We start from the raw sequence: 26,464 nt of genomic DNA, 5'->3' as shown, positions 1-26,464 counted from the left end.
TTGGGGACTAACTCTGGTGATAGGATCTGACTTTATCGAAAGACAGAGAAGTACCACCTAATCTTTTGACAGTTTTCTCTTAAGAATGTAACTTTTCTCTGCTGGGCTCTTACTCATAGTATGACAGTTGACATTTGAAGTTGTCTTTCTTTTTTATTTTTAAAGGACTTAGTTTACCTGTGATCTGAGGTGGAATACCATCTGCTTAAAATATGTTTGATATCCTGTTGTGAAACCTGATGATTTGAAATGAGGGATTTTGCTTTTTTGTTGTTGTTGTACACAGATATTGCAGTGACAAATAGAGATAAAATACTCAAATACAAGTAGTATTTTGTTTTTCAAAATAGTTTACCAGTTGTCTCAGTGACTTTATGGCATAATCCTTTTTGTCCTCATTAAGTCTGATGCCACTTTTGTTGTATACATAGCCTAATTTCCTGAGCTATATATTTTGTGATAGTACTCTTCTGCTTCTATTTTCATATTAGCAAGAATAATCCATCACTCTTCCTTTTTTAAAATCTTGTTTTTTCTTAATTCTATTTATTTCCACATTTCAGAAAATATATGTAGTATTAATATGAAGAGATAAATGTGATAGTGCAGTATGAGTGATAAGATGTCACAAATCAAAAATACAAAGAATGTTAAGTATGTGGCATAGAAAACTAATTATAAAAATGTGAAGCTTTATAATTGAACAGTTTAAGATGGTTTAACACTTCCTGGGTATTTTTAGTAGTAATTACTATTATATTTTGGGCTTCCCAGGTGATGCTAGTGGTAAAGAACCCACTTGCCAGTGCAGGAGACTTGAGACATGAGTTCAGTCCCTGAGTCAGGAAGATCCCCTGGAGAACGGAATGGCAACCCATCTCAGTATTCTTGCCTGGAAAATTCCATGGGCAGAGGAGCCTGGCAGGCTACCGTCCTTGGAGTTGCAAAGAGTCAGACACAACTGAAGCAACTTAGCATGCACACACTTTATATTTGAAGTATATTGCTAGCAGTAATAATTTTTATTGTTGTGAGATCTAAGGTACTTTAATAAGGGCTCTCTCTGGTTACCTAACAACTAACAAAGGTAACATCTCATATTTAGCTTAACCGCTTTGAATTTCTTTTTTGATTTTCATTTCAAGGTAACATGCAAAGTAGTTCACAGTATTTCACAGAAATTAATGTATTGAGGGTAGATATTTTACAGTCATTTAGTATTTTTCTGGTACTTATTTTCAATAGCTTTTAACTGAGTTCAATAATAATTTTGTAAAGTCAGTACTGTAGACATGTAATGAACTGACTGAGACGTAAAGTTCTTGAATACCTGTAGTTTTTTGTGACTTCTACTGCGAAGAAGTATTTCCTTTGAAAACTTAAGGCTTATGTCTAAATATTTATCAGAAGTTTGGGTAGCTAATTGAGAGAATGTGGCATCAGTCCTGGTTCTGACATCTTACTAAATCAAACATTAGAAGTTCTAGTTGAACTTTCTGTCTGTAGAGAATCTGCAAACTTAATTGTTAATTTTCAATGACAGCTGTTAATATTCTGTTCCTATTACTCATAGTTTAAAAAAGAATATGGGCTTATCATCATTTACTTGTTATTAAATATTTCATAAACTTTTTAATATTATTTAGTTAATAAACCATGCTCTGAAAGAACTAATGGAAGTAGAAGGAGTGAGTGAAAACATATTACAAGTTCACTTAAATGGTAAGTGTGTTCTCATTTTGCCATTGGAATGATGTAAGCATATGAGCTTTTTATATTATGAGACTAAATTTACTCATATATTTAAAATCTGCATTAATAACTATATCTGTTTAACAGACTTTTACTTTAGCACACTATGCACAGTATTTTTAGAAATTTAAAAAAATTATTAATAAAAGCACATGAGGTCTCATTTTTTTGTATTGATTTTCTTTTTTTTAATTTATTTACTTTAATTGGAGGCTAATTACTTTACAATATTGTAGTGGTTTTGCTATACATTGACATGAATCAGCCATGAGTGTACATGTGTTCTTATCCTTTTTTTAAATGATATTAATTCCAAGGAAGATGGTTCTTTGAGTCTATTTAATGTTTTCACTATTAAATTTTAAAAAGGAAATAATGTAAACTAAAAAGTTTTGACTTTTTCTTTCTAGTTAAATATTTAAAAGCATTAAAAAACTTACTTGACTAGAAAATAATCTGCATTGTATCAAATACTTATTTGATTTTTATGACCTACTTTTAAATGGGTTTTATTTCAGGACTGCTGCAGATCAATGATAAAATTGCCCTAAAGGAAATCACAAGACAGTTAAATCTGGAAAATGTGGTTGGAGATAAAGTTTTTGTAAGTATCATTTTCACTATTTTATTAAATAGGATTCAAAGTAAAGTCTGTATAGCATGGACCTGTTTATATTTTGGAAGAGTAGGAATGGGTCAGAGATTCTAAAATGAAATATACAAGATTCTTATCATAAGAATGTACAATGTATAGGATGTATTTATTCATCAAATCTTTTAAGTTTCGACTTTTTAAAGTAGATTTTATTGGTTATATTAGGGCTTCCTCGGTGGCTCAGACAGTAAAGAATCTGCCGTGTAGTGCAGGAGACCCAGGTTCAATCTCTGGGTCAGAAAAATTCTCTGGAGAAGGGAATGGCAACCCACTCCAGTATTATTCTTGCCTGAAAAATCACATGGACAGAGGAGATTAGCAGGCTGCAGTCCATGAGGTCGTAAAGAGTCAGACATGCCTGAGTGGCTTCACTTGTACTTTTCACATTAGTTATAAAATAGTTTAAGAAACAAGATTTGTTTAAATATTATCTGAGTTTCTTTGTAAGAAAAATATTCTGATTCTCTACCCTTGGAGATAGATTAATCTGCTTTTAAAAATATTAACACTCTATTAGTCTATTTCTAGTCTTAAGAGACTTGGATAGCATGAGAGTAGTAGAAAATGTACTGAATTTGAAGCTACAAATGGTAGATTTGTAACTATTGACTATAACTGTTTACTACCTGTATATCGTGTCTAATAAGTATGAATTACAGATCCCTCACCAGTTACATTGGCATTGTCTTATTATATGTCACACATTTATTCTAAAGATGAAAAGAAGTGTTAAACATAATTATTTTTGTTCTTTAAATTGGATGCTAAGATACTGTGCAAATGTCAGTTGTATTTTACTATTAAAATACTCTCAGAAAGTTACCTACATCGTTATTGTACCTTGGGATCTCAGGGCAGTAAACATAAATAATTTAACTGATTAGAAATGTTTTGAAACTTGTATTAAACATTTTACCTATCAACTTGATTTATTAGGCTCAAGGAAAACATGATTAATTTAACTTGAAGCTGAGGTAATTTTCATCATGAAGTGACTCCTCAGCTTAATGCAGTTGAAGTGGGTTGTGTACATTTCAAATTCATTTTCTGGTCACTGGTGATGATGCAGTGGTGTTCCTCTAAACTATGTTTTATGGACTGTAATAACACTGCCATTGTTGTGTGAGCCACCTAACATCTAGTAATTTTATTCTTTAAAAATTAACTATAAGTAAAGTTGAACTATGTGTAAAATACATAGCTAGTGGGAAACTACTGTGTAACACATGGAGCTCAGCTCAGTGCTCTGTGATGATGGGCAAGAATGAAAGGGAGGCTCAAGAAGGAGGGGATATATTAGTATTTATACTTTTGGCTGAATCATGTCATTATACAGCAGAAACTAAGACAACATTGTAAAGCAGTTGTCCTCCAGTTAATGAAAAATTATTTATAAAAAGTTGAGCCAGTGCTGTGTTACCTTCCATTACCTACAGGTTTTTGAAGTGCAAGTTCAAATGTTCCTTCTGAAATCTGTTGTTTTCCCCTTGTCCAGAATGTAGTATAAAAGATAGTGGCCTCCTTGGCAAAGCAGAGTTACTGTTACATAGAATCTGTTTGGGTTTTGGTTTCCACTTGATGTAGATTTGTGTTTCTAACTTTTCTAAATACTGCTGTTTGTATTGGATTGTATGAAATAATTCATGACACAGCTACTTACCATCCTAGTCATTACTATTGATATCATAATCCTCACATAAACAGATTATTAGTTTAACTCCTACATTATATCAGTTAGGCACCTGGAGGCTAAGACATAATTAGTGTGTCTAAATTCATAAAATAACAAAGGCTGGACATTAAGAATCTAAGTCATTTAACCCCAGAGCCTTTCAGTTTTGTGTATTTAGAGCAAATTTGTATATACTTTTATACACACACACATATGTATATGTATGTGTATATTTATATAAATATATGCTTACATAAGTAAATTCTTATAATATGTACATATGAATTTACCTAAGTATATACTTACTGTAAAGTGTAATAGTCTTTTAAAGAAATAAGCCTTCCCTGGTAATCCAGTGGTAAGAATCTGCCTACCAATGCATGGAACACAGGTTCAACCCTGGGTCCAGGAGGATTCCACATACCATGGGGCAGCTGAGCCTGTGTGTCACAACTGCGGAGCCCATGTTCTAGATAGAGCTCATGCTCTGCCACCAGAGAAGCCACAGAAATGAGTAGCCCCCACTCTTTGCAACTAGAGAAAGCCTGCATGCAGCAACAAAGACCCAGCACAGCTAAAAATAAATAAATTTAAATATATATATATATAAAAATACCAAAAGATAAGCAGTCTCTGAGTAACTTTGACCACTGATTTTCCAACAGTTTGTCTGAGCTTTTGTTTACATTATGGTAAATACCTCTCGCCCTACCTACTTTGGAAATAATATTTCTTGACAGCATGTAATCATCACAAAATGTGTAGAAGTTCTTTAAAACATGTTATGTTATTTTATATCAGCTTTCTCAACTGGGAAACAAACAAGTGTGTATCTTTTGTCCTTTACACTGCCTCAAGTTTAAAGTTGACTGTTTCTTTAAATTAAGAAATTTGAATGAAGTAAAAATTAAGGACTTCAGTGAAAAAATATTTTAACAAGGCCTTTATCCACAAGCTGGAACTTGTGGAACTTCTGGATAATGCATCTGCTACTCTATTAGTTTCTATCCAGAATATTTAAATTGTACCCAAAAATGTATTGACTTGTTCTAAGTAAAGACAGCCAAATTTGATATGATATATACAAATTCTATAATCTGCTCTTCAATAGTGAAACACTGTTGTATTGTCTAATGTTTGAGGCAGGTTTCTTCTTCCTTTTCCTTTGGGATCTCATTCAAATTCATGGTCATTTTTTTAGTAGTATGGGTTTGAGACTCGGAACAGACTGACACGTTTGAAGATAAAAGTACAGTGAATTTCTTTTTTCTCTTATTGTGTTTAGAGTATAGCAACTCTTAAAAAACTACCTTTGATTAAATTTTTACAGATTTTATCCAGAAAATATAAAATTTTGAACATGGCGTAATCCCATTTTCAGTGTTATGCCATCTCTACTGTTATATTAAAGTTTTAGATTGTAAGCATACAAGAGATGGAGCTCAGAATCTGGCCAATGACTTTCATTTACTAGAAAAATACATAAAACTATTTATACAGTGTCTGGAGTCATATAGCCCTCTTTTATTCTTTATTTCAATAAACTTCTAGTCATGGTGTCTCTTTTTGTTATTCAGGGTAGCTTTGCTGAAAACCTTTCATTTCTTCTGGAAGCTTTAAAAAAAGGTAAATATTAGCTTATTTAACAGTATCAATAGTTATCTTTATTTTTCCCCTGATCATAAGCTTTATAAAAAATAAATATAAAAAAGAAATAATGACCACTGAAATTCCTATTAATAGTGATTATTCCAATTAACATTTTATTTCATATCTTTATTCACCTATAGTATATCATTAGTATAATTTTTATAAGAATGAAATGTTTTTTATTTTATTGTGAGATGTATATCTTTTCACTTACTCATAGTATGTTGTAAGCATCATTCCATGTCTGTAAATATTGAGTGCATAATCATTTTTATGGTTCTCATATATCTCATTTTTAAAGTATAAGCTATTTTAAAATTGTAACATGATAAATTATAACATTAATCACTGGCTATCAACTTTTATTTCTGATTTTGTATAATTAGGAAGAAATGCTTAAATGATCATCCAGATTTCCTGGGGTAAATTTCAATGAGTAGAATACTGGGTTAAAGATTTCACATTTAAAAGCATAAATACTGATTGCCAAATTACCCTAGAAGATCCATTTTCTAAACATATTTTAAAGTACTTTTTTCAGAACCTCAAACAATTGTTTTTTTTGTTTGCTTTTTTAATAGAAAAAAATTTTCAGTTTAATTTTAATAATTTGGGCACTCATGATGTTCATATCAAATTTTAATTGGCCACAGATATTTCCTGATTTGTGTTTTTCCTGTTCTTTGCTTTATTTTGGTGGTTTACCTCATACTTAACTATGAGAATTCTTGCAATTGTTTTTTTCTTAATTTTGGTTTGGACTTTTCTCATGAATAGAAGTTTTAAATTATTTACATAATCAAAAGTTTTCTTTTCTTTATACTTTAAAGACATACACTTATATTTTCATCCAGTACGTACACTTATAATTCATAATTTAGCTGGAATTTGTTTTGGAAAGGTGTAAAGTGGAGATGGCTTGAATATACCAATTCTCCATTGTTATGTAATACTGTATTTTATCAGAAATGAAATTTCTGTCTTATGTAGGTCTGTGTCTAGACTTCTGAGTGGTCCCTGTGGTTTTAATGTCTTTTAGGTTAATGTATATGTTTTATTATCTTTTAGATAGTATTACCCAAACTATAATATCTGATAATAATTAAAAGAATTATTAATTAACCTGTTTATTACCAGGTTTTTTTCACTTGTTTATGCAGATATAAAGCCTTTGACCTTAAGGAAATAGTGCTTGTTCTCCTAAAGCACTTTCCATTGTTGTAGTGAAAAAAATGAATCCAGAGTCATGTGAAAGTTTTCCCTGTTTTTGAAAAGTTGAAATTGTCATTAGTAGGAGTTAAAGTAGCTTTGGTACCATTGTTTATAAAAATTATTTCCAGGGGAAGACTTACTTTGCATTTCTAACTAAAAGTGAGTCTGTTTTGAAGTAATAGTTTTATGTACTTTTATATTTAAACCTGAAGTATTTTGGTCTATGTAGGTTAAAAAATCTTTGTCTATTTTCTGATGATAGAAGAATTATTTACATAATTTAAGAAACAATAGTCTTCAGTCATTTAAATGATTTTCTTAACTTTTCCTCAATAAAGCTACTGGAAGTCTGGTTTAGATTGAAGTACTTGAGGGCAATAGGAGCTATTTTGTCTTTTGAATAATTTTTTTGTTGAATAATTGAACATGCATTGGTAAGTGCATTACCCAAAGTAGGTTAACAATGTACTTTTGTTGGATTGAGTTTTAGAAAATGAAATGTACTAAATAGTTTGGAAGCTTAAGAAAGGTTGATATAACTGCTTATTAGTATAAAACTCTTATTTTTTCTTAGGTGACCGGACTAGTAGTTGCCCAGTGATCTTCATATTAGATGAATTTGATCTTTTTGCTCATCATAAAAACCAAACACTCCTCTATAACCTTCTTGACATTTCTCAGTCTGCACAGACTCCGGTAGTAATTATTGGTCTTACATGCAGATTGGTAAGTCTTTCTATTTAAAAACAATTGATTATAATATTTAGAAAATTAAAGCTTAATAACTGACTTAGTTACTATGTAGCTCACTAATATATTTCATTAGTGTTTCACACATTTATGCCACTTTTTAACTCAAAGGAAACAAGGAAACGTTTATCGCACATGCTTGTAGGCTAATACCTCCCTCCATTTCACTCAGATTACTGAATAAAAAATGTGAGATTTTGCTAATAAATATTATATAATTCTACATTAGTAAATAAAGAGAAAGTTAACCTCACCACCATTTTATAAAAATTGCTAATGGTTTCTCATACTTTTTATATTTAAGATTCTTTCCATATTTTAAAAGTGCTTGGAATCAGCTGAAAATGATACTAACCCAAGTTTGTAGGTACACATCTCTGGAAATGGAAGGGATTATTTCTGTCATGTTATCATAGTAGTCACTAGCTTCTTTGCTCCTTGGGAGATTTTTATAATGATTTTAATTGAAGTCTTAATGTTATCACATTACTTTGTGTAGACTCCATGCATGTTAAACCTTCAGACAGTTTATGTAGGTCTGTTTTTGTTTACTCTCTCTCTTTTTAAAAACTTTTCCTGGAAGTGGGTATACCATTCTTGAAAGTACTGCAATACCAGATCGATGGGTGGAGTGGACGGAGCAAGCTCCCTTTCTATCTCCTAGTTCCAGAAACACATTTAATTCATTGTCCTCAGAATATGTATCAGATACTAAGCTGACAAGAACATATACTACTAGGCAAAAGGCCAAAAAGCATTGTGTTTACCTTCTTTTTACTCTCCTTATATGAACTTTCTTATTGAATTCAGGTAAAACTGGTATTTAAGAGTCATCTTAATACTAATATGAGTCATCGTAGTACTAACACTGTGGCTGCCATGCATTCATAATTTTTAATCCTTTTTTTCCTTCATTTTTAGCAAACTTATGCCAGGCCCTTCCACTTATTTTCCTTTTCTACAGCTACTTCTCTTTTTTAGAACTGGGAAGCACTTTACTAAGTCATCTTTCAACAGTCCTGCTAGTATCATTTCTCTAAAGTTCAGTTCAGTTCAGTTGCTCAGTCCTGTCCAACTCTGTGCGACTCCACGAACTGCAGCACGCCAGGCCTCCCTGTCCATCACCAACTGCCAGAGTTTACCCAAACCGTTGTCCATTGAGTCGGTGCTGCCATCCAACCATTCCATCCTCTGTCATCCCCGTCTCTTCCTGCCCTCAATCTTTCCCAGCATCAGAGTCTTTTCAAATGAGTCAGCTCTTTGCATCAGGTGGCCAAAGTATTGGAGTTTCAGCTTCAACAGCAGTCCTTCCAATGAACACTCAGAACTGATCTCCTTTAGGATGGACTGGTTGATCTCCTTGCGGTACAAGGAACCCTCAAGAGTCTTCTCCAACACCACAGTTCAAAAGCATCAATTCTTTGGCGCTCAGCTTTCTTTATAGTCCACCTCTCACATCCATACATGATTACTGGAAAAACCATACCCTTGACTAGACGGAAATTGTTGGCAAAGTAATGTCTCTGCTTTTTAATATGCTGTCTAAGTTGGTCATAGCTTTCCTTCCAAGAAGTAAGCGTCTTTTAATTTCATGGCTACAATCACCATCTGCAGTAATTTTGGAACCCCCAAAAATAAAGTCAGCACTGTTTCCACTGTTTCCCCATCTATTTGCCAAAAGCAATGGGACGGGTTGCCATGATCTTAGTTTTCTGAATGTTGAGCTTTAAACCAACTTTTTCTCTCTCCTCTTTTACTTTCATCAAGAGACTCTTTAGTTCTTCTTCACTTTTTGCCGTAAGGGTGGTGTCATCTGCATATCTGAGGTTATTGATATTTCTCCCAGCAATCTTGATTCCAGCTTGTGCTTCCTCCAGCCCAGGATTTCTCATGATGTATTCTGCATAGAAGTTAAATAAGCAAGGTGACAATATGCAGCCTTGATGTATTATTCCTTTTCCTATTTGAAACCAGTGTGTTGTTCCATATCCAGTTCTAACTGTTGACCTGCATATAGGTTTCTCAAGAGGCAGGTCAGGTGGTCTGGTATTCCCATCTCTTTCAGAATTTTCCACAGTGTATTGTGATCCACACAGTCAAAGGTTTGGCATAGTCAATAAAACAGAAATATATGTTTTTCTGGAACTGCCTTGCTTTTTTGTTGATCCAGCAGATGTTGGCAATTTGATCTCTGGTTCTTCTGCCTTTTCTAAAACCAACTTGAACATCTGGAAGTTCACGGTTCACATATTGCTGAAGCCTGGCTTGGAAAATTTTGAGCATTACTTTACTAGTGCGTGACATGAGTGCAATTGTGCGGTAGGTTGAGCATTCTTCGGCATTGCGTTTCTTTGGGATTGGAATGAAAACTGACCTTTTCCAGTCTTGTGGCCCCTGCTGAGTTTTCCAGATTTGCTGTCATATTGAGTGCAGCACTTTCACAGCATCATCTTTCAGGATTTGAAACAGCTCCACTGGAATTCCATCACCTCCACTAGCTTTGATCCTAGTGATGCTTCCTAAAGCCCACTTGACTTCACATTCCAGAATGTCTGGCTCTAGTTGAGTGATCCCACCATCATGATTATCTGGGTCATGAGGATCTTTTTTGTACAGTTCTTCTGTGTATTCTTGCCACCTCTTCTTAATATCTTCTGCTTCTGTTAGGTCCATACCATTTCTGTCCTTTATTGAGCCCATCTTTGCATGTAATGTTCCCTTGGTATCTCTAATTTTCTTGAAGAGATCTCCAGTCTTTCCCATTTTATTGTTTTCCTCTATTTCTTTGCATTGATCACTGAGGAAGGCTTTCTTATCTCTCCTTGCTTTCCTTTGGAACTCTGCATTCAAATGGGTGTATCTTTCCTTTTCTCCGTTGCTTTTCACTTCTCTTCTTTTCACAGCTATTTGTAAGGCCTCCTCAGACAGCCATTTTGCCTTTTTGCATTTGTTTTTCTTGGGGATGGTCTTGATCCCTGTCTCCTGTACAATGTCATGAACCTCTGTCCACAGTTCATTAGGCACTCTGTCTATCAGATCTAGTCCCTTAATTCTATTTCTCACTTCCACTGCATAATCATAAGGGATTTGATTTAGGTCATACCTGAATGGTCTAGTGGTTTTCCCCACTTTCTTCAATTTAAGTCTGAATTTGGCAATCAGGAGTTCATAATCTAAGCCACAGTCAGCTCCCAGTCTTGTTTTTGCTGACTGTATAGAGCTTCTCCATCTTTGCATGCAAAGAATATAATCAGTCTGTTTTTGGTGTTGACCATCTGGTGATGTCCATGTGTAGAGTCTTCTCATGTGTTTTTGGAAGAGGGTGTTTGCGATGGCCAGTGCGTTCTTTTGGCAAAACTCTATTAGCCTTTGCCCTGCTTCCTTCTGTACTCCAAGGCCAAATCTGCCTGTTACTCCAGGTGTTTCTCGCTTCCTGCTTTTGCATTCCAGTCCCTTATGATGAAAAGGACATCTTTTTTGGGTGTTAGTTCTAGAAGGTCTTGTAGGTCTTCATAGAACCATTCAACTTCAGCTTTTTCAGCGTTACTAGTTGGGGCATAGACATGGTTTACCGTGATATTGAATGGTTTGCCTTGGAAACAAACAGATATCATTCTGTCGTTTTTGAGATTACATCCAAGTACTTCATTTCGGACTCTTGTTGACCGTAATGGCTACTCCATGTCTTCTAAGGGATTCCTGCCCATAGTAGTAGATATAATGGTCATCTGAGTTAAATTCACCCATTCTAGTCCATCTTAGTTCGCTGCTTCCTAGAATGTTGATGTTCACTCTTGCCATCACCTGTGACCACTTCCAATTTGCCTTGATGCATGGACCTAACATTCCAGGTTCCTATGCTATATTGCTCTGTACAGCATTGAACCTTGCTTCTAACCGGTCCCATCCACAACTGGGTGTTGTTTTTGCTTTGGCTCTGTCCCTTCATTCTTTCTGGAGTTATTTCTCCACTGATCTCCAATAGCATATTGGGGACCTACCAACTTGGGGAGCTCATCTTTCAGTGTCCTGTCTTTTGCCTTTTCATACTGTTCATGTTTCATACTTTTCATACCGTTCATCTGATCACATGGACCACAGCCTTGTCTAACTCAGTGAAACTAAGCCATGCTGTGTGGGGCCACTCAAGACAGACGGGTCATGGTGGAGAGCTCTGACAGAATGTGGTCCACTGGAGAAGGAAATGGCAAACCACTTCAGTATTCTTGCCTTGAGAACCACATGAACAGTCTCTAAAGGGTAGCTTTCTATGTCCTCCTTCCCCAGTACTTTAGAGCTTTTGATGTATGCTTTCATAATAAGCTCTCTCAGACTAAACCTGGTGGGTTCTCCACATATCTTTATTCTTCTTTCTGAAAAATAGCAATATAACACAGTCGTTAAGGAAGCCTGCTCCTTCTTGCTAAAAGCTCTTCCTTTAGATGGGAGTGGCAATGGCAGATGCTGTCGTTCCAACGAGGGCCCAAATGAAGGGTTTGTGGCTCCTTAGTGAAGGCCCTTTTTTATTCTGTATGTTTAATTTTCTAGCTGTGTAACTCTCCAACTGTGTGATTGAAGTCCATCTAGGTGTCCATTTTTAGAGGGAAAGAGCAGAAGGATTGATGGAGTAGTGATTTTGCTAGCAAATAACCTCTTCCCTGTGGCAGCAATTTTATTTTCACTACTCCCTCTATCCCCACATTACCAACTTCTGTCGTTACTGTCTACCATAAAAATATCGGTTAGTGTTCACCTCTAAAATTCTTTTGTTGTTGTCGTTTAGTTGTTAAGTTGTGCCTGACACCTTGCAACCCCATGGACTGCAGCATCCCAGGCTTCCCTGTCGTCTGCTGTCTCCCAGTTTGCTCAAATTCATGTCTTTTGAGTCGATGATGCTATCTGGCCATCTCATGCTCTGCTGTCCCGTTCTCCTTTTGCTTCAATCTTTTCCAGCATCAGGGTCTTTTTCCATTTAGTCAGCTCTTTGCATCAGGTGGCCAGAGTTTTGGAGCTTCAGCTTCAGTACCAGTCCTTCCAATGAATATTCAGGGTTGATTTCTTTTAGGATTGATTGGTTTGATCTGTATGCAGTCCAAAGGACCCTCAAGAGTCTTCTCTAGCACCACAGTTCAAAGGCATCAATTTTTTAGCACTCAGCCTTCTTTATGATCCAATTCTCACATCTGTACATGACTACTGGAAAAACCATAGCTTTGACTATACAGACTTCTATCTTTTCCCATTCCTAAGTTAAGGCTCTTAATTCTGTTTGCCCAGTGTTGCTTCCACTACCTTTCAACCACCTACTCAGATGGGTGATCTAGAACTCCTCCTTAGTAGAAAATTAATGTGTAGTACTTCTGAAATAACTTGTAGTTTTCTTATGCTGACTGTTTTTCTCTACCTATAAAAATATCTCAGGTTTTCAGTCACCCTCCCACTTCAAGCCCCAAGCTATTCATCTTTCCTGTCTTCCTTCCCACATTAGCCATGATGCCTTTAATTCTTCCCTGTGTATCATTGGTTTCTTAACCTAGAGTCATCTGGGTAGATTTGAAATTCCATATTTCTGGGCCTCACCACAGCTTTTTGTTTTTCTTTTTTATAGAAAATTGACACTAAACTTGCTCCCTCTCTTACGGGAAAATAGCACATAGCTTCTCAAATGTTACTATAAAAGAGCCAGAAGACTTTACCAATGTAATGCTATATTCTTGCCAGTTTCCTTTTCTATACTTTGTTTCTTACATCTAGTGTAACTTCAGCTTAATCTGTATAGTTTAGTGAACTGAGTTTTTCTTCATCACATATGCTGCTTCTTGAGTTTTTGTTACATAAAGCAATGAAAACAATGCTGTATGTTTTCATCAATGTTAATTATTAAGTCTAACTACATTTTGTTATCTTAATTTTTTTAGATGAACTTCATAGACTCTTTGAAATTCCTCATTGAGACTCTTCATGTTACTCCGGAATATAGCTATATTCACTACGGTTATAATTTTTTAGCAGTTATTATAGGTCTTGCAGTGTTAAAGATTAGCAGAGAAAAACATAATTAGGAAAAGGCTAATCAGGACATCATTGACATTGCCAGACCGACACGTGCTTAGAAGAGGATTAAAAGTAGCTTGTGTTAAAAATATTTTTAGGGGTTTGGTTTATTTACAAGTCACATTGTCTTACCTGTACTACTATACAACTATATACTACTATATATGATATACTAACTATATCAAGGGAATAATTAAAGTCTTTAGAACCTTGCATAAATTTTTTTAATGCTTAATTGTGTATTATAGGGTAAGCATTGCTAATTATAAGTGATAAGTCATTATACCTGTATCATTCGTATGGTTATTTTAAACATGCATCTCATGGAGATTTTTGTTTTTAAGGATATTTTGGAACTCTTAGAAAAAAGAGTGAAGTCACGATTTTCCCACCGGCAGATACACTTAATGAATTCATTTAGTTTTCCACAGTACCTTAAAATATTTAAAGAACAATTATCTCTACCTTCCATATTTCCAGAGAAGATTTTTGCCGAGAAATGGAATGAGAATGTACAGGTAATTTAGAACAAAAACAATAATATTAAAGTTATTTTTGTGTCTTGCTATACCATTTGAAAGCAGTTGAAACTTGAAAATTTTTATAATCTGTAAATTAGCATAAAGTTTCTAATGTTTCTGTGGTATAAAACTGTATTAATATATACTGTTGTGTGTTTTTTATTTTAAAAAACAGTTGAAATGTCATACCTCCTGTTTTTTTCCTCAAAAGAACTTTTATGAGATTTGTTTTATATCTTGTTTATATTTTAGATTATTTTGTTAATGAATTTCATCATTAAATATTTTCTTTATTTTACAAGTTTAGCAATATACTAACTTAGTAAGGTTCATACGTACCTGTAGAGTGTGGATTTTCCTTCTTATGAACAGTTAAGCTTTTTTCTTTGTCGGTCTGTTAAGATGCATTTTAGACTGGCACCTTTGTTTATATTATCTCTATTGACAAGTGCCATCTTTGAGTTCTTGCATTTACTAAACCTTGTGGACTCTGTAAATTTACTTAAGTTGATGAGCATAACTTCTGCAGGGTATTGTTGTATCAACTAAGCATACTAGCATCCATTTATCTTATACTGAAAAGTTTTAGTTGTTAGGGAGAAGGGAGAGAGTGTATGTATGTGAATATGTGATTAATAATGTGTTTGGAAAACAGTGTTCCTGATAAATCTCACACATTAAAAATATGGGCCTTGTAGAAAATATTGGAGTCCTTGGTTTTGTAAGAATTGGGAATAACTGGTCTATAATATTAAATACTAATGTGTGAGGATGATTAGGTCCGCTTAGAGTTACACAGTCTCTTGGAGGGGGAAATGGCAACCCACTCCAGTATTCTTGCTTGGGAAATCCCGTGGTCAGAGGAACCTGATGGGCTGCAGTCCATGGGGTCACAAAGAGTTGGACACAACTGAACAACTAAACAACAAACAGCACAGTCTATATTCATAGGCTCTAAAAAGATTATTTATGGTATAGCAATAATGGTAGTTGATATTCTGTTTACTATAAAATCTTTAATATCAATGCCAAATTAAAAGTGAGACTCTGCATTTATTTTGCTCTTTAATTTTTTCCCCATCCTTGTTGAGGTATGATCGACAAATTAGAAATCGTTTATATTAGTGTACAACTTGATGTTTTGGTACACATTGTGAAATACCACAATCAAGCTATTTAACATATCCATCACCTCATATAGATTTTTTCTCATTTTTAAAAAATTTTTTGGTTAAACACGTTTTATCTTCTAAGCAAATTTCAAGTACATAGTACTATATTGTTAACTATAATCATGTTACTGCACATTACATGTGCAGAACTTACTCAGCTTGTATAAATGAAACTTGATTCTTATTTTGATTTTAAAATACTCTGCTCATGTAAGCACTATTAATTTTGACACTTTTTTAAATTAAAAGCTCATATAATAAAATTTAATCAGTGCTTAAGAAACATGGTAAAAAGTAAAATTTTCCCTTATGTTCACGCCCATCTTTCCTCCTTTCACTGCAAAGTAATTATTTGGTTTATAGCATTTCAGACCTTATGTACATGCTGCAGTTTTTACATGAAGGATTCAAACCTTAAATGTTATTCTCTGGTTTATCTTTTTTACTTTGTTCTACCTTTATTCTGATTGTTAATTATTTTTCCTAATATAACTGTACAGAATTTTATGTCAAAATAATTGACTGTTTTCCTTAAAACCCAGATATTGTGTCATGACATAACTAGTGAGTTTTCCCTTCTACCCTCATCCCCAAATTAATTTTGCCTGAAACTCAGATATTTACTACGTCATGTAATTTTTTCTTGATACTGCATCTGACTGAAGGATTCCATGCTTTATGAACACTATAGTTGTTGCTAAGTCTTATATTGTCTTTTTCTTTACTGGGGTCTGAAGTGCATCAGCGCTCTGGATTTTTGGCCTATGAATACACTTTTGAGTGTGTCACAAACTTTCACCTTTCCTAAATCTTGAACTGATTGTCATGTTAACAATAGTTATTTTTCTGATTGCTTTAGTAATCAGATGCAATCTTTCCTAGTATTTAAATGTCTGTGATTTCCCAGGGCTTATTGTATTCTTCTCTCGGCTCACTTTCTTTTCCTAAAATGATTCCCTAAGCCTAGATTGTACTGTCCTGTCCTGGATTTTTCTGTCCTTCCCTGCTGTGTTGTATTCTGAGCATCTTAATAAAGGAAGTAGATGGTGACAGTTTCTGTGAAGTATAACTATTGATGACTCAGAAAATGGTAAGCATCTGATAATAGAGTTGCTTGCCCTTATATTTTTTTGTCCTTTGCTGAGCACTGAGTTAAGGGGCAGGATGATAGGAATGAATGTGAAAACACTCCCATCATCTTTTTTATTATTTTGTGGTTCTTTCTTTTCTTAAGGTAGAACTAGTACCACTGGAGTTTCTGTCTCTTAGCACTGATATTTTCTTGCCCCATCCTAATCATCATTTGCCACCTCCTTTTGGAATATGCCCAGAAACAAACAACAACAAAAAAAGCCCAGAAAATGAAGTACAATATATTTTCTAGAGTTAAAACTGTATGTCTCTACTTCCCACTGGAAGAAGATCCAGATTTAGGAATAAGTTCCAGTATAATGGGATGAATTCTCCAAGCCAGGCTTCAACAGTACGTGAACTGTGAACTTCCAGATGTTCAAGCTAAATTTAGAAAAGGCAGAGGAACCAGAGATCAAATTGCCAACATGCGCTGGATCATTGAAAAAGCAAGAGAGTTCCAGGAAAACATCTACTACTTATTGACTGCCAAAGCCTTTGGCTGTGTCAATCACAATAAACTGTGGAAAATTCTGAAAGAGATGGGAATACCAGACCACCTGACCTGCTTCCTGAGAAATCTGTATGCAGGTTAGGAAGCAGCAGTTAGAACTGGACATGGAACAGTGGACTGATTCCAAATCAGGAAAGGAGTACATCAAGGCTGTATATTGTCACCCTGTTATTTAACATATATGCAGAGTACATCATGAGAAATGCTGGGCTGGATGAAGCGCAAGCTGGAATCAGGATTGCAGGGAGAAATATCAGTAACCTCAGATATGCAGATGACACCACCCTTACAGTAGAAAGTGAAGAACTAAAAAGTCTCTTGATGAAAGTGAAAGAGGAGAGTAAAAAAGTTGGCTTAAAGCTCAACATTCAGAAAACGAAGATCATGGCATCTGGTCCCATCAATTCATGGCAGATGGATTGGGACAAAATAGAAGCAATGAGAGACTTAATTTTCTTGGATTCCAAAGTCACTACAGATGATGACTGCAGCCATAAAATTAAAAGACACTTGCTCCTTGGAAGAAAAGTTACGATCAACCTAGACAGTATATTAAAAAGAGGAGACTTTACTTTGCCAACAAAGTTCCATCTAGTCAAAGCTATGGTCTTTCCAGTAGTCGTGTATGGATGTGAGAGTTGGTCTATAAGGAAAGCTGAGCGCCAAAGAATTGATGCTTTTGAACTGTGGTGTTGGAGAAGACTCTTGAGAGTCCCTTGGACTGCAAGGAGATCCAACCAATCCATCCTAAAGGAAATCAGTCCTGAATATTCGTTGGAAGGACTGCTGTTGAAGCTGAAACTCCAGTACTTTGGCCACTTGATGCAAAGAACTGACTCATTGGAAAAGACCCTGATGCTGAGAAAGATTAAAGTCGGGAGGAGAAGGGGATGACAGAGGATGGGATGGTTGGATGGCATCATCGACTCAAAGGACATGAGTTTGTGTAACTCCCAGAGTTGGTGATGGACAGGGAGGCCTGGCGTGCTATGGTTCATGGGGTCACAAAGAGTCGGACACGATGAGCGACTGAACTGAACTGAATGGGATGAAGTTTTATGCTCTTAGTACATACACTATCCTAGTTATTATAGTCCCCAATCTGTTGCTGCTGTTTTTAGTCTTCATCTTATTCCGGGAAGCTGTCTAGTCCCTTTTTGCCAATAGCATTTAGAATATGCTAATAAATGAGCTTCACTTGAAGAAAAAAATTAAAATGTCAGCACCATGGCCAGAGGCCTTGCCTGAAAATGGGGGTGTGCATTGAAGGAGCTATCCTTTCTCTCAGTGCTGACTATCCAGCAAGTTTTTTCAAATTCCAGGTTTAAACAGAAAGCAAAGGTAATGCTAACAAGTCACCTATGGAATCACATCCAAGAAATATCTTTATGATAGGCTTGAACCTAGACATCCTACCAGCTTGAGTGTTTGTTTTAGCGCTATGCAAATTTGTAAGCAAGCAGGATAAACACCATCTCAGCAAGGCAGTATAAGAAAAATCTCTGTATAAAAGCATCTTAAGAGGACCACATCTATTTCTCTTCAAAGGAAGTTCCCACAAAGTGCTATAGCTAAGTTCAAGAAAGATCCCCTGCTGTCTTAACCTTTCAGTTAACAGGAGGTGAGAATGTTTAACAGGAACAGACTAGGAGATTTGGTACCTATACTGCTGCCAGTGAGTTGTCCCTGGAGCAGCATGAATCCTATTGTTCCTCTATAACATTGCTGTTCCCCTATAACATTCTCTTCAGAAACTGCCTGTGAAGCAAACTGCAGTGAGCATGTTAAGAAGTTGTTTCTGCAACTGTTACTCCTGTGCTTATTGGCGAAAAGGGACTCTACAGCGTCCATGAATAAGATAAAGACTAAAAACAGTAGCAAGGGTTGGAAACTATAATAACTAGGATAGTGTATTTACTGAGAGCATAAAACTTCACCTCATTAGACTTGAACTTATTTCTGAATCTGGATCTTCTTCCAGTGGGAAGTAGAAACATACAGTTTTAACTCTAGAAAATACAGTATACTTAGTTTTCTGGACTTTTTTTTGTTATTGTTGTTAAACAATTTTTATTCCTTGCAGATGACTTTTGAAAAATTATATCAATCTTACCCAAGCCTTTTTTGTCTCTGCCAGCTCTGAATTTACTGTCCTTAAATCTAATCTTTTGTTCATTGCCAAATGAACCTCACAGTTCATTGATCCTTATTCACTGCAGTCACTGTTTTTACTCTTTTCTTTTTCTCTTAAAGGGCTTGTTGCTATATAAACAGAGTCAAATACCCCATGGAAGTACACCAGATGACTGTAAAATAATAAAGTAATACATATTAAAAAAAAATTTTGAAATTAACTGTAGTCCTTCTAAAATTGGTGAATCTTACCAAGTAACTTATAAAGTTGATATATTAAGTATATATTAGGTACTGCTTTTTCAAATGGCCCTCAGTTTATTCACTCAGTCGTGTCTGACTCTTTGCAACTCCATGAACCGCAGCACCCCAGGCCTCCCTGTCCATCACCAACTCCCGGAGTCTACCCAGACCCATGTCCATCGAGTCAATAATGCCATCCAACCATCTCATCCTCTGTCGTCCCCTTCTCCTCTTGCCCCTAATCCCTCCCTGCATCAGGGACTTTTCAAATGAGTCAGCTCTTCGCATCCAGTGGCCAAAGGATTGGAGTTTCAGCTTCAACATCAGTCCTTCCAATGAACAATCAGGACTGATCTCCTTTAGGATGGACTGGTTGGCCCAATTGACCCCTAAATATCTGAAGCCATCAACCTCTCAAAATATATCTTAATTTAGTTAATACAAAGTATGTAGTTTTATTACCACTTCCTCTTGAAGTGTGTCCCTCTTGTTTTCTTCCCCTGGTTTTATTGCTCTCTCTTGGATTCTGTTCACTTGTTCAACATCTTTCTCAATCCCTTACTTTGCTCCTTTTTTTCCCTTTACTTCTTACCTGTCAGTAATGCAAGTTTCACTTCTGATTACATCTCCCTCTTCACATCTCCTGGGACATTCTATTCCCTATAGTTTCATCTTTTCAATTTTTTGTATCGCCTCTCCAACCCTTCATCTCTGTTTCTTACCAGTAGATTCTCCATCAGACGTGTCTTCTATAAATGTTTTTCTTTCTTGTCTTCACACCAGTGTGCTAATTCAGACTCATTTTGTTTCTTATATGGAGAATTGCAGTTATCTCCAATTAAGCTTTGCTGCCTTTGTCTTTCCATACAATCAGTCTGCCAGTAACTGAACTTCAGGATTTTGTGACTACGCATCTTTTGTCCATATGCCACAGTCTCCCTGCAGTGTTCATGTTGTTCCCTAAAATTGTAATGCTCTATCTTCTTTGTAGCCGATTACCTCATACATTTTAAGAGTTCTTTGTAATGCTTTACCTTGCTTTTGAATTCTTGCTTCTCTGGTGGCTCAGTTCAGTTGCTCATCATGTCTGACTCTTTGCAATCCCTATGAACCACAGCACATCAGTCCTCCCCGTCCATCACCAACTCCTGGAGTTCACCCAAACCCATGTCCATTGAGTCAGTGATGCCATCCAACCATCTCATCCTCTGTCATCCCCTTCTCCTCCTGCCGTCAATCTTTCCCAGCATCAGAGTATTTTCCAGTGACTCAGCTCTTCACATCAGGTGGCCAGAGTATTGGGAGTTGCAGCTTCAACATCAGTCCTTCCAGTGAACACCTAGGACTGATCTCCTTTAAGTTGGACTGGTTGGATCTCCTTGCAGTCCAAGGGACTCTCAAGAGTCTTCTCCAACACCACAGTTCGAAAGCATCAATTCTTGAGCTCTCAGCCTTCTTTATAGTCCAGCTCTCACATCCATTCATGACTACTGGAAAAACCAAAGCCTTGACTAGATGGATCTTTGTTGACAAAGTAATGTCTCTGCTTTTTAATATGCTGTCTAGGTTGGTCATAGCTCTCCTTCCAAGGAGTAAGTGTCTTTTAGTTTCATGGCTGCAATCACTGTCTACGGTGATTTTGGAGCCCCCAAAAATAAAGTCAGCCACTGTTTTCACTATTTACCCATCTTTTGCAATGAAGTGAAAGGACTGGTTGCCATAATCTTACTTTTTGAATATTGAGCTTTTACTCTCCATATAAGTTTAATAAGCAGGGTGACAATATACAGCCTTGATGTACTCCTTCTCCTATTGGAAACCAGTCTGTTGTTGCATGTCCAATTTTAACTGTTGTTTCCTGACTTGCATACAGGTTTCTCAAGAGACAGGTCAGGTGATCTGGTATTCCCATCTCTTTCAGAATTTTCCACAGTTTATTGTGATCCATGTAGTCAAAGGTTTACTCCAGTCACTTGGAGTAACAAGCAAATTTGGCCTTGAAGTACAGAATGAAGCAGGGAAAAGGCTAATAGACTCTTGCCAAGAGAACACACTGGCCATCGCAAACACCCTCTTCCAAAAATACAAGAGAAGACTCTACACATGGACATCACAAGATGGCCAACACTGAAATCAAATTGATTATATTCTTTGCAGCCAAAGATGGAGGAGCTCTATACAGTCAGCAAAAACAAGATTGGGAGCTGACTATGGTTCAGATCATGAACTCCTGATTGCCAAATTCAGACTTAAATTGAAGAAAGTGGGGAAAACCACTAGACCATTCAGGTATGACCTAAATCAAATCCCTTATGACTATATAGTGGAAGTGAGAAATAGATTTAAGGGACTAGATCTGATAGACAGAGTGCCTAATGAACTGTGGACAGAGGTTCATGACATTGTACAGGAGACAGGGATCAAGACCATCCCCAAGAAAAACAAATGCAAAAAGGCAAAATGGCTGTCTGAGGAGGCCTTACAAATAGCTGTGAAAAGAAGAGAAGTGAAAAGCAAAGGAGAAAAAGATATAAGCATCTGAATGCAGAGATCCAAAGAATAGCAGGAGAGATAAGAAAGCCTTCCTCAGTGATCATTGCAAAGAGATAGAAGAAAACAATAGAATGGGAAAGACTAGAGATCTCTTCAAGAAAATTAGAGATACCAAGGGAACATTACATGCAAAGATGGGCTCAATAAAGGACAGAAATGGTATGGACCTAACAGAAGCAGAAGATATTAAGAAGAGGTGGCAAGAATACACAGAAGAACTGTACAAAAAAAGATCTTCATGACCCGGATAATCACAATGGTGTGATCACTCACCTAGAGCCAGACATTCTGGGATGCGAAGTCAAGTAGGCCTTAGGAAGCATCACTAGGATCAAAGCTAGTGGAGGTGATGGAATTCCAATTGAGCTATTTCACTTCATAAAGGATGATGCTGTGAAAGTGCTGCACTCAGTATGTCAGCAAATTTGGAAAACTCAACAGTGGCCACAGGACTGGAAAAGGTCAGTTTTCATTTCAATCCCAAAGAAAGGCAGTGCCAAAAAATGGTTAAACTACCCCACAATTGCTCTCATCTCACATGCTAGTAAAGTAATGCTCCAAATTCTCCAAGCCAGGCCTCAACAATATGTGACCCATGAACATCCAGATGTTCAAGCTGGTTTTAGGAAAGGCAGAGGAACCAGAGATCAAATTGCCAACATCTGCTGGATCATTGAAAAGGCAAGAGAGTTCCAGAAAAACATATATTTCTGTTTTATTGATTATGCCAAAGCCTTTGACTGTGTGGATCCAATAAAGTATGGAAATTCTGGTGGCTCAGCGGTGAAGAATCTGCCTGCCAGTGCAGGAGACACTGGTTCAATCCCTGAATCGGGAAGATCTCCTGGAGAAGAAAACGGCAACCTACTCCAGTAGTTTTGCCTGGTAAATCCCATGGACAGAGGAACGTGGCAAGCTGCAGTCCATGGGGTTGGAAAAGAGTCGGATACAACTGAGGGACTAAACAACAAATAACCCTTATTCTGTGTTGCATTTACCACTACATTTTGATCGTCCCACTACTGTGATTGAATAAATTTTATGGTAACAAGGGTTATATTTATCTTTGTGTCTTCGGAATTAACATAAAGGGAAGAGGATAAGGAGAAAATCAATAGAGTAGAAATTTGTTTTTGACTTTTTGTTTTCCCCCAAAAGACCAGCAGCTATTTAATAATGAATGAATACTAGATAGAGTTAATGAGGTATACTAACCAGTGAGGCATAATATTATATTTAGGTTTTAAACTGCATTCTTCCTTAATTCTGTTTTGATTTTTTCATGTAGAGTCTCTCAGAAGATAGAAGTGTGAAAGAAGTGCTGCAGAAGCATTTTAATGTCAGCAAAAACCTTCGTTCATTACACATGCTACTGGTTTGTATTAATTTTATTTTTATTCACTCATTTTCTTTCACCAGGTAATTATGTTCTGATGGGAACTGGTTAAACCTCTAGATAAATTTTGTGAGAATTAACATATCTACTACGTTAGCTCTTTCAATCCCTGAATATGGTACATCTCTTTTTTTATTTAGTTCTTTGATTTCTTTTTATCATCATTTTATAAATCTCACCTCGCAGATCCTGTGCATGTTTTCAGTGTATACTTAAGGGTTTAATTTCCTTTGGAACAATTGTAAATAATACTTTGTTTTTAATTTTTGTTTCAGCATTCTCATTGATAGTATATAGAAATGTGATTTTTTGTTGTTGTTGATGTTATTTTCTGCAATATTGCTGAACTCATTTAGTTAAGTTTTTGTTTTTTTAATAGACTTCTTGAGATTTTCTATATAGATAATTATGTCATCTACAAATAGTTTTTCTTATTTGTATATGTTTTATTTCTTTTTCTTGTCTTTTTTGCAGTGGCTAGAACTTCTTGTGCTATATTAAATTAGAATGGTGAGGGTGGATAATTGCCAAGCTTAGGGCAAAAGCTTTCACTCTTTTACTCTCAAATATGATATAAGCCGAAGCTTTGTAATACATGTTTATTGTCAAGTTATGGCAATTGCCATCTATCCATAAATTGCTGAGAGTTTGTTGTGATTGTGTTGGATTTTGCCAGATGTTTATTTTTTTATCCATGAACATGATATATGACTTTTCTTGTTTAGCCTGTTATGTTGAACAGCCTTGCTTGATTTTTTAATTTCTGCCATTTCAAAATCTTTTTTACTGTAATGAATAAATGGAAATCGAGTACACACACTTAAGTGGATGAAATGTGCAAATCACTTAACATGACCTAATTTTTTTTCATAGATATTTATTATTGTTATTTCTCACCTTCTAATATCTTGGATCAAAATGTTGAACTAGCTTTACATGCCTGGACAAATCCTACCTGGTCATGGTCTTTCACCAAGTAATTCTATGTTAAGTTTAAACAGTATCAAGATAGGGGTACTTAATTGTTCTTAAAAGTAAACTTCCTTCACTAGAGTATTTGACACTAGACTAATATTTCTAGAAAGTTATTCATTATTATGAAAGGTATAGTAAATACCTTTCAAAGAGAAAATAATTTTGGTTTCATCAGTGTCTTTTTGGTCACTTCCATTTTATGATAATAATGGGTATCACTTATTAAATAGCACATAAGTCAGGTGACCTAGTTACTTTGTGTGTTAGTCATTCAGTTGTGTCTGACTGTTTGAGCGACCCCATGGACTGTAGCCCGCCAGGTTCCTCTGTCCATGAAATTGTCCTGGCAAGAATACTGGAGTGGGTTGCCGTTTCCTGCTCTAGTTATGACCAGCAGTATATCTTACCATTATATTAATCCTTTTTTGTTGTTGTTGCTGTTTGGGGGTTTGTTTTTTTTTTTATGTTTATGCGTTATCCTTACCTTTGAGGAAACTAATGTTCTTTGAGGTTAAATAACTTACCCCATATCACACAGCTAGTAGATAACAAACCCAGGACTCAAATCCAAGTCTCTCTGGCTTCAGGCTTATCCTGCTTTACTCTTACATGGTTCTGCCATATTTTTGTTTTTTCTTTTTACAGATTATTCTTCTGCATTTCTGGTTTTGCTTAGGAAACGTAAGAGAATTTTCCTCCCTATGTACTTACCCTCTGATTAGCACATCCTCTTCCCATTTATCAAAGCCATACTGCCATTTTCAGCAATAGCTGTCTTTATCACAGAGGTATTACAGAGACTAAGAATTTTTAAAGTAGAGACTTCAGTAATTTATGTACCTGTGTTTACTAACTTATGGTATTTGGAGGATACACACACATATATCCATAAATACATACCTCTCATTGGAGAAGGAATAGGCTACCCACTACAGTATTCTTTGGCTTCCCTGGTAGTAAAGAATCCACTTGTAATGCAGGAGACCTGGGTTCAATCCCTGGGTTGGGAAGATCCCCAGGAGGAGGGCATGGCAACCTTGCCTGGAGAATTCCCATGGATACAGGAGGCTGACAGGGTACATTCCTGGGGTCACAAAGTTGTACACGACTGAATGAATAAGCACAGCATAGCGTACCTTTCATTCTGGAAAGATGTCCGACTCAAAATTGTCAACATGAGAAAGCATTGTTTTGCTAGTTTCCCATTATATTTTTAATTCAAGGTGATGGCTCAATTTTTGTTTTGATTTTTCTTGTTTAAGAAAAGTTTTGGAATTGGTAGAAATTATAAAGAAAAGAAAGACAGATTAAATATAGTTTGCTAATTTTTCAATAAAAAATCAGGAGTTATACGCATGGGAAAAAAAACCCTCAAATGCATAGCCTAAAGTTAATTTTAGATTGATAAACCTAAATATATGTATGAAAACAAAGCTTTTTTTTTAATTAGAAGAAAAATATATTTGTATACTTGAAGTAGGAAAAGATTTCTTAGAGATGTTACACAAATGACAAGCCATAGGAGAAAAGATGGTTAATGTTAATTACATTGAATTTTTTGTTTTAATGTCTGAACACTGGAAGATACCATAGAAGAAGTGATTAGGAGATGGAAAATGCAATACATGTAATCATCAACACTGTCCATAATATATAAAGAGCTTCTACAGTAATCAATAAAGGAACAAACTGTGAATATGAGTGAATATGAGCGAATGAACTAAGAATAATCTACCAGTGTAGAATCCCACATGATTTATAATTTACAAAGATATTTAACTTCTCCAGTATTAGGGAAATGGTGTACAATTTAAATTTTACAATTAAACCTTTTTTCCTGCCAGTTTGGTGGGTGTAGAAAGTTTATGTCTGATGGTACAGTGTCTGTGTTGCATAAGTTCAAGATGATATTTATATAAAACTTGAAAATTACTCTGTATTGTCTAGGAATACAAAGATATGTAGTAGAAGGATGAAGACATGCATGATTTTTTTTAACCTGGAGAAGAGTAGAGAGTCCAACCAGGGCAAGAGACAGGGGCTTCAACTCTGTAAGTTTATATTTCATAAGCTGAGGAAGT

General features: G+C 35.6%; 1 protein-coding gene across 5 annotated transcripts in view; it reads left to right on the top strand.

The window, feature by feature from the left end:
* ORC4 (origin recognition complex subunit 4) overlaps positions 1–26,464 on the top strand; it is a 95,499-nt gene that overhangs the window by 58,414 nt on the left and 10,621 nt on the right. For all 5 annotated transcript variants that reach the window (XM_018062594.1, XM_018062578.1, XM_005676172.3 and 2 more), the window contains 6 exons: positions 1,647–1,722; positions 2,271–2,356; positions 5,657–5,705; positions 7,516–7,667; positions 14,090–14,263; positions 23,301–23,387. In XM_018062594.1, the coding sequence (XP_017918083.1) occupies positions 1,647–1,722; positions 2,271–2,356; positions 5,657–5,705; positions 7,516–7,667; positions 14,090–14,263; positions 23,301–23,387 (624 nt within the window). The remainder of the gene's footprint in view (positions 1–1,646; positions 1,723–2,270; positions 2,357–5,656; positions 5,706–7,515; positions 7,668–14,089; positions 14,264–23,300; positions 23,388–26,464) is intronic.

Source organism: Capra hircus, chromosome 2 (genome assembly GCF_001704415.2).
Source record: "Capra hircus breed San Clemente chromosome 2, ASM170441v1, whole genome shotgun sequence".
Lineage (NCBI taxonomy): Eukaryota > Metazoa > Chordata > Mammalia > Artiodactyla > Bovidae > Capra > Capra hircus.
This window is presented reverse-complemented; position numbering and strand designations above follow the sequence as displayed.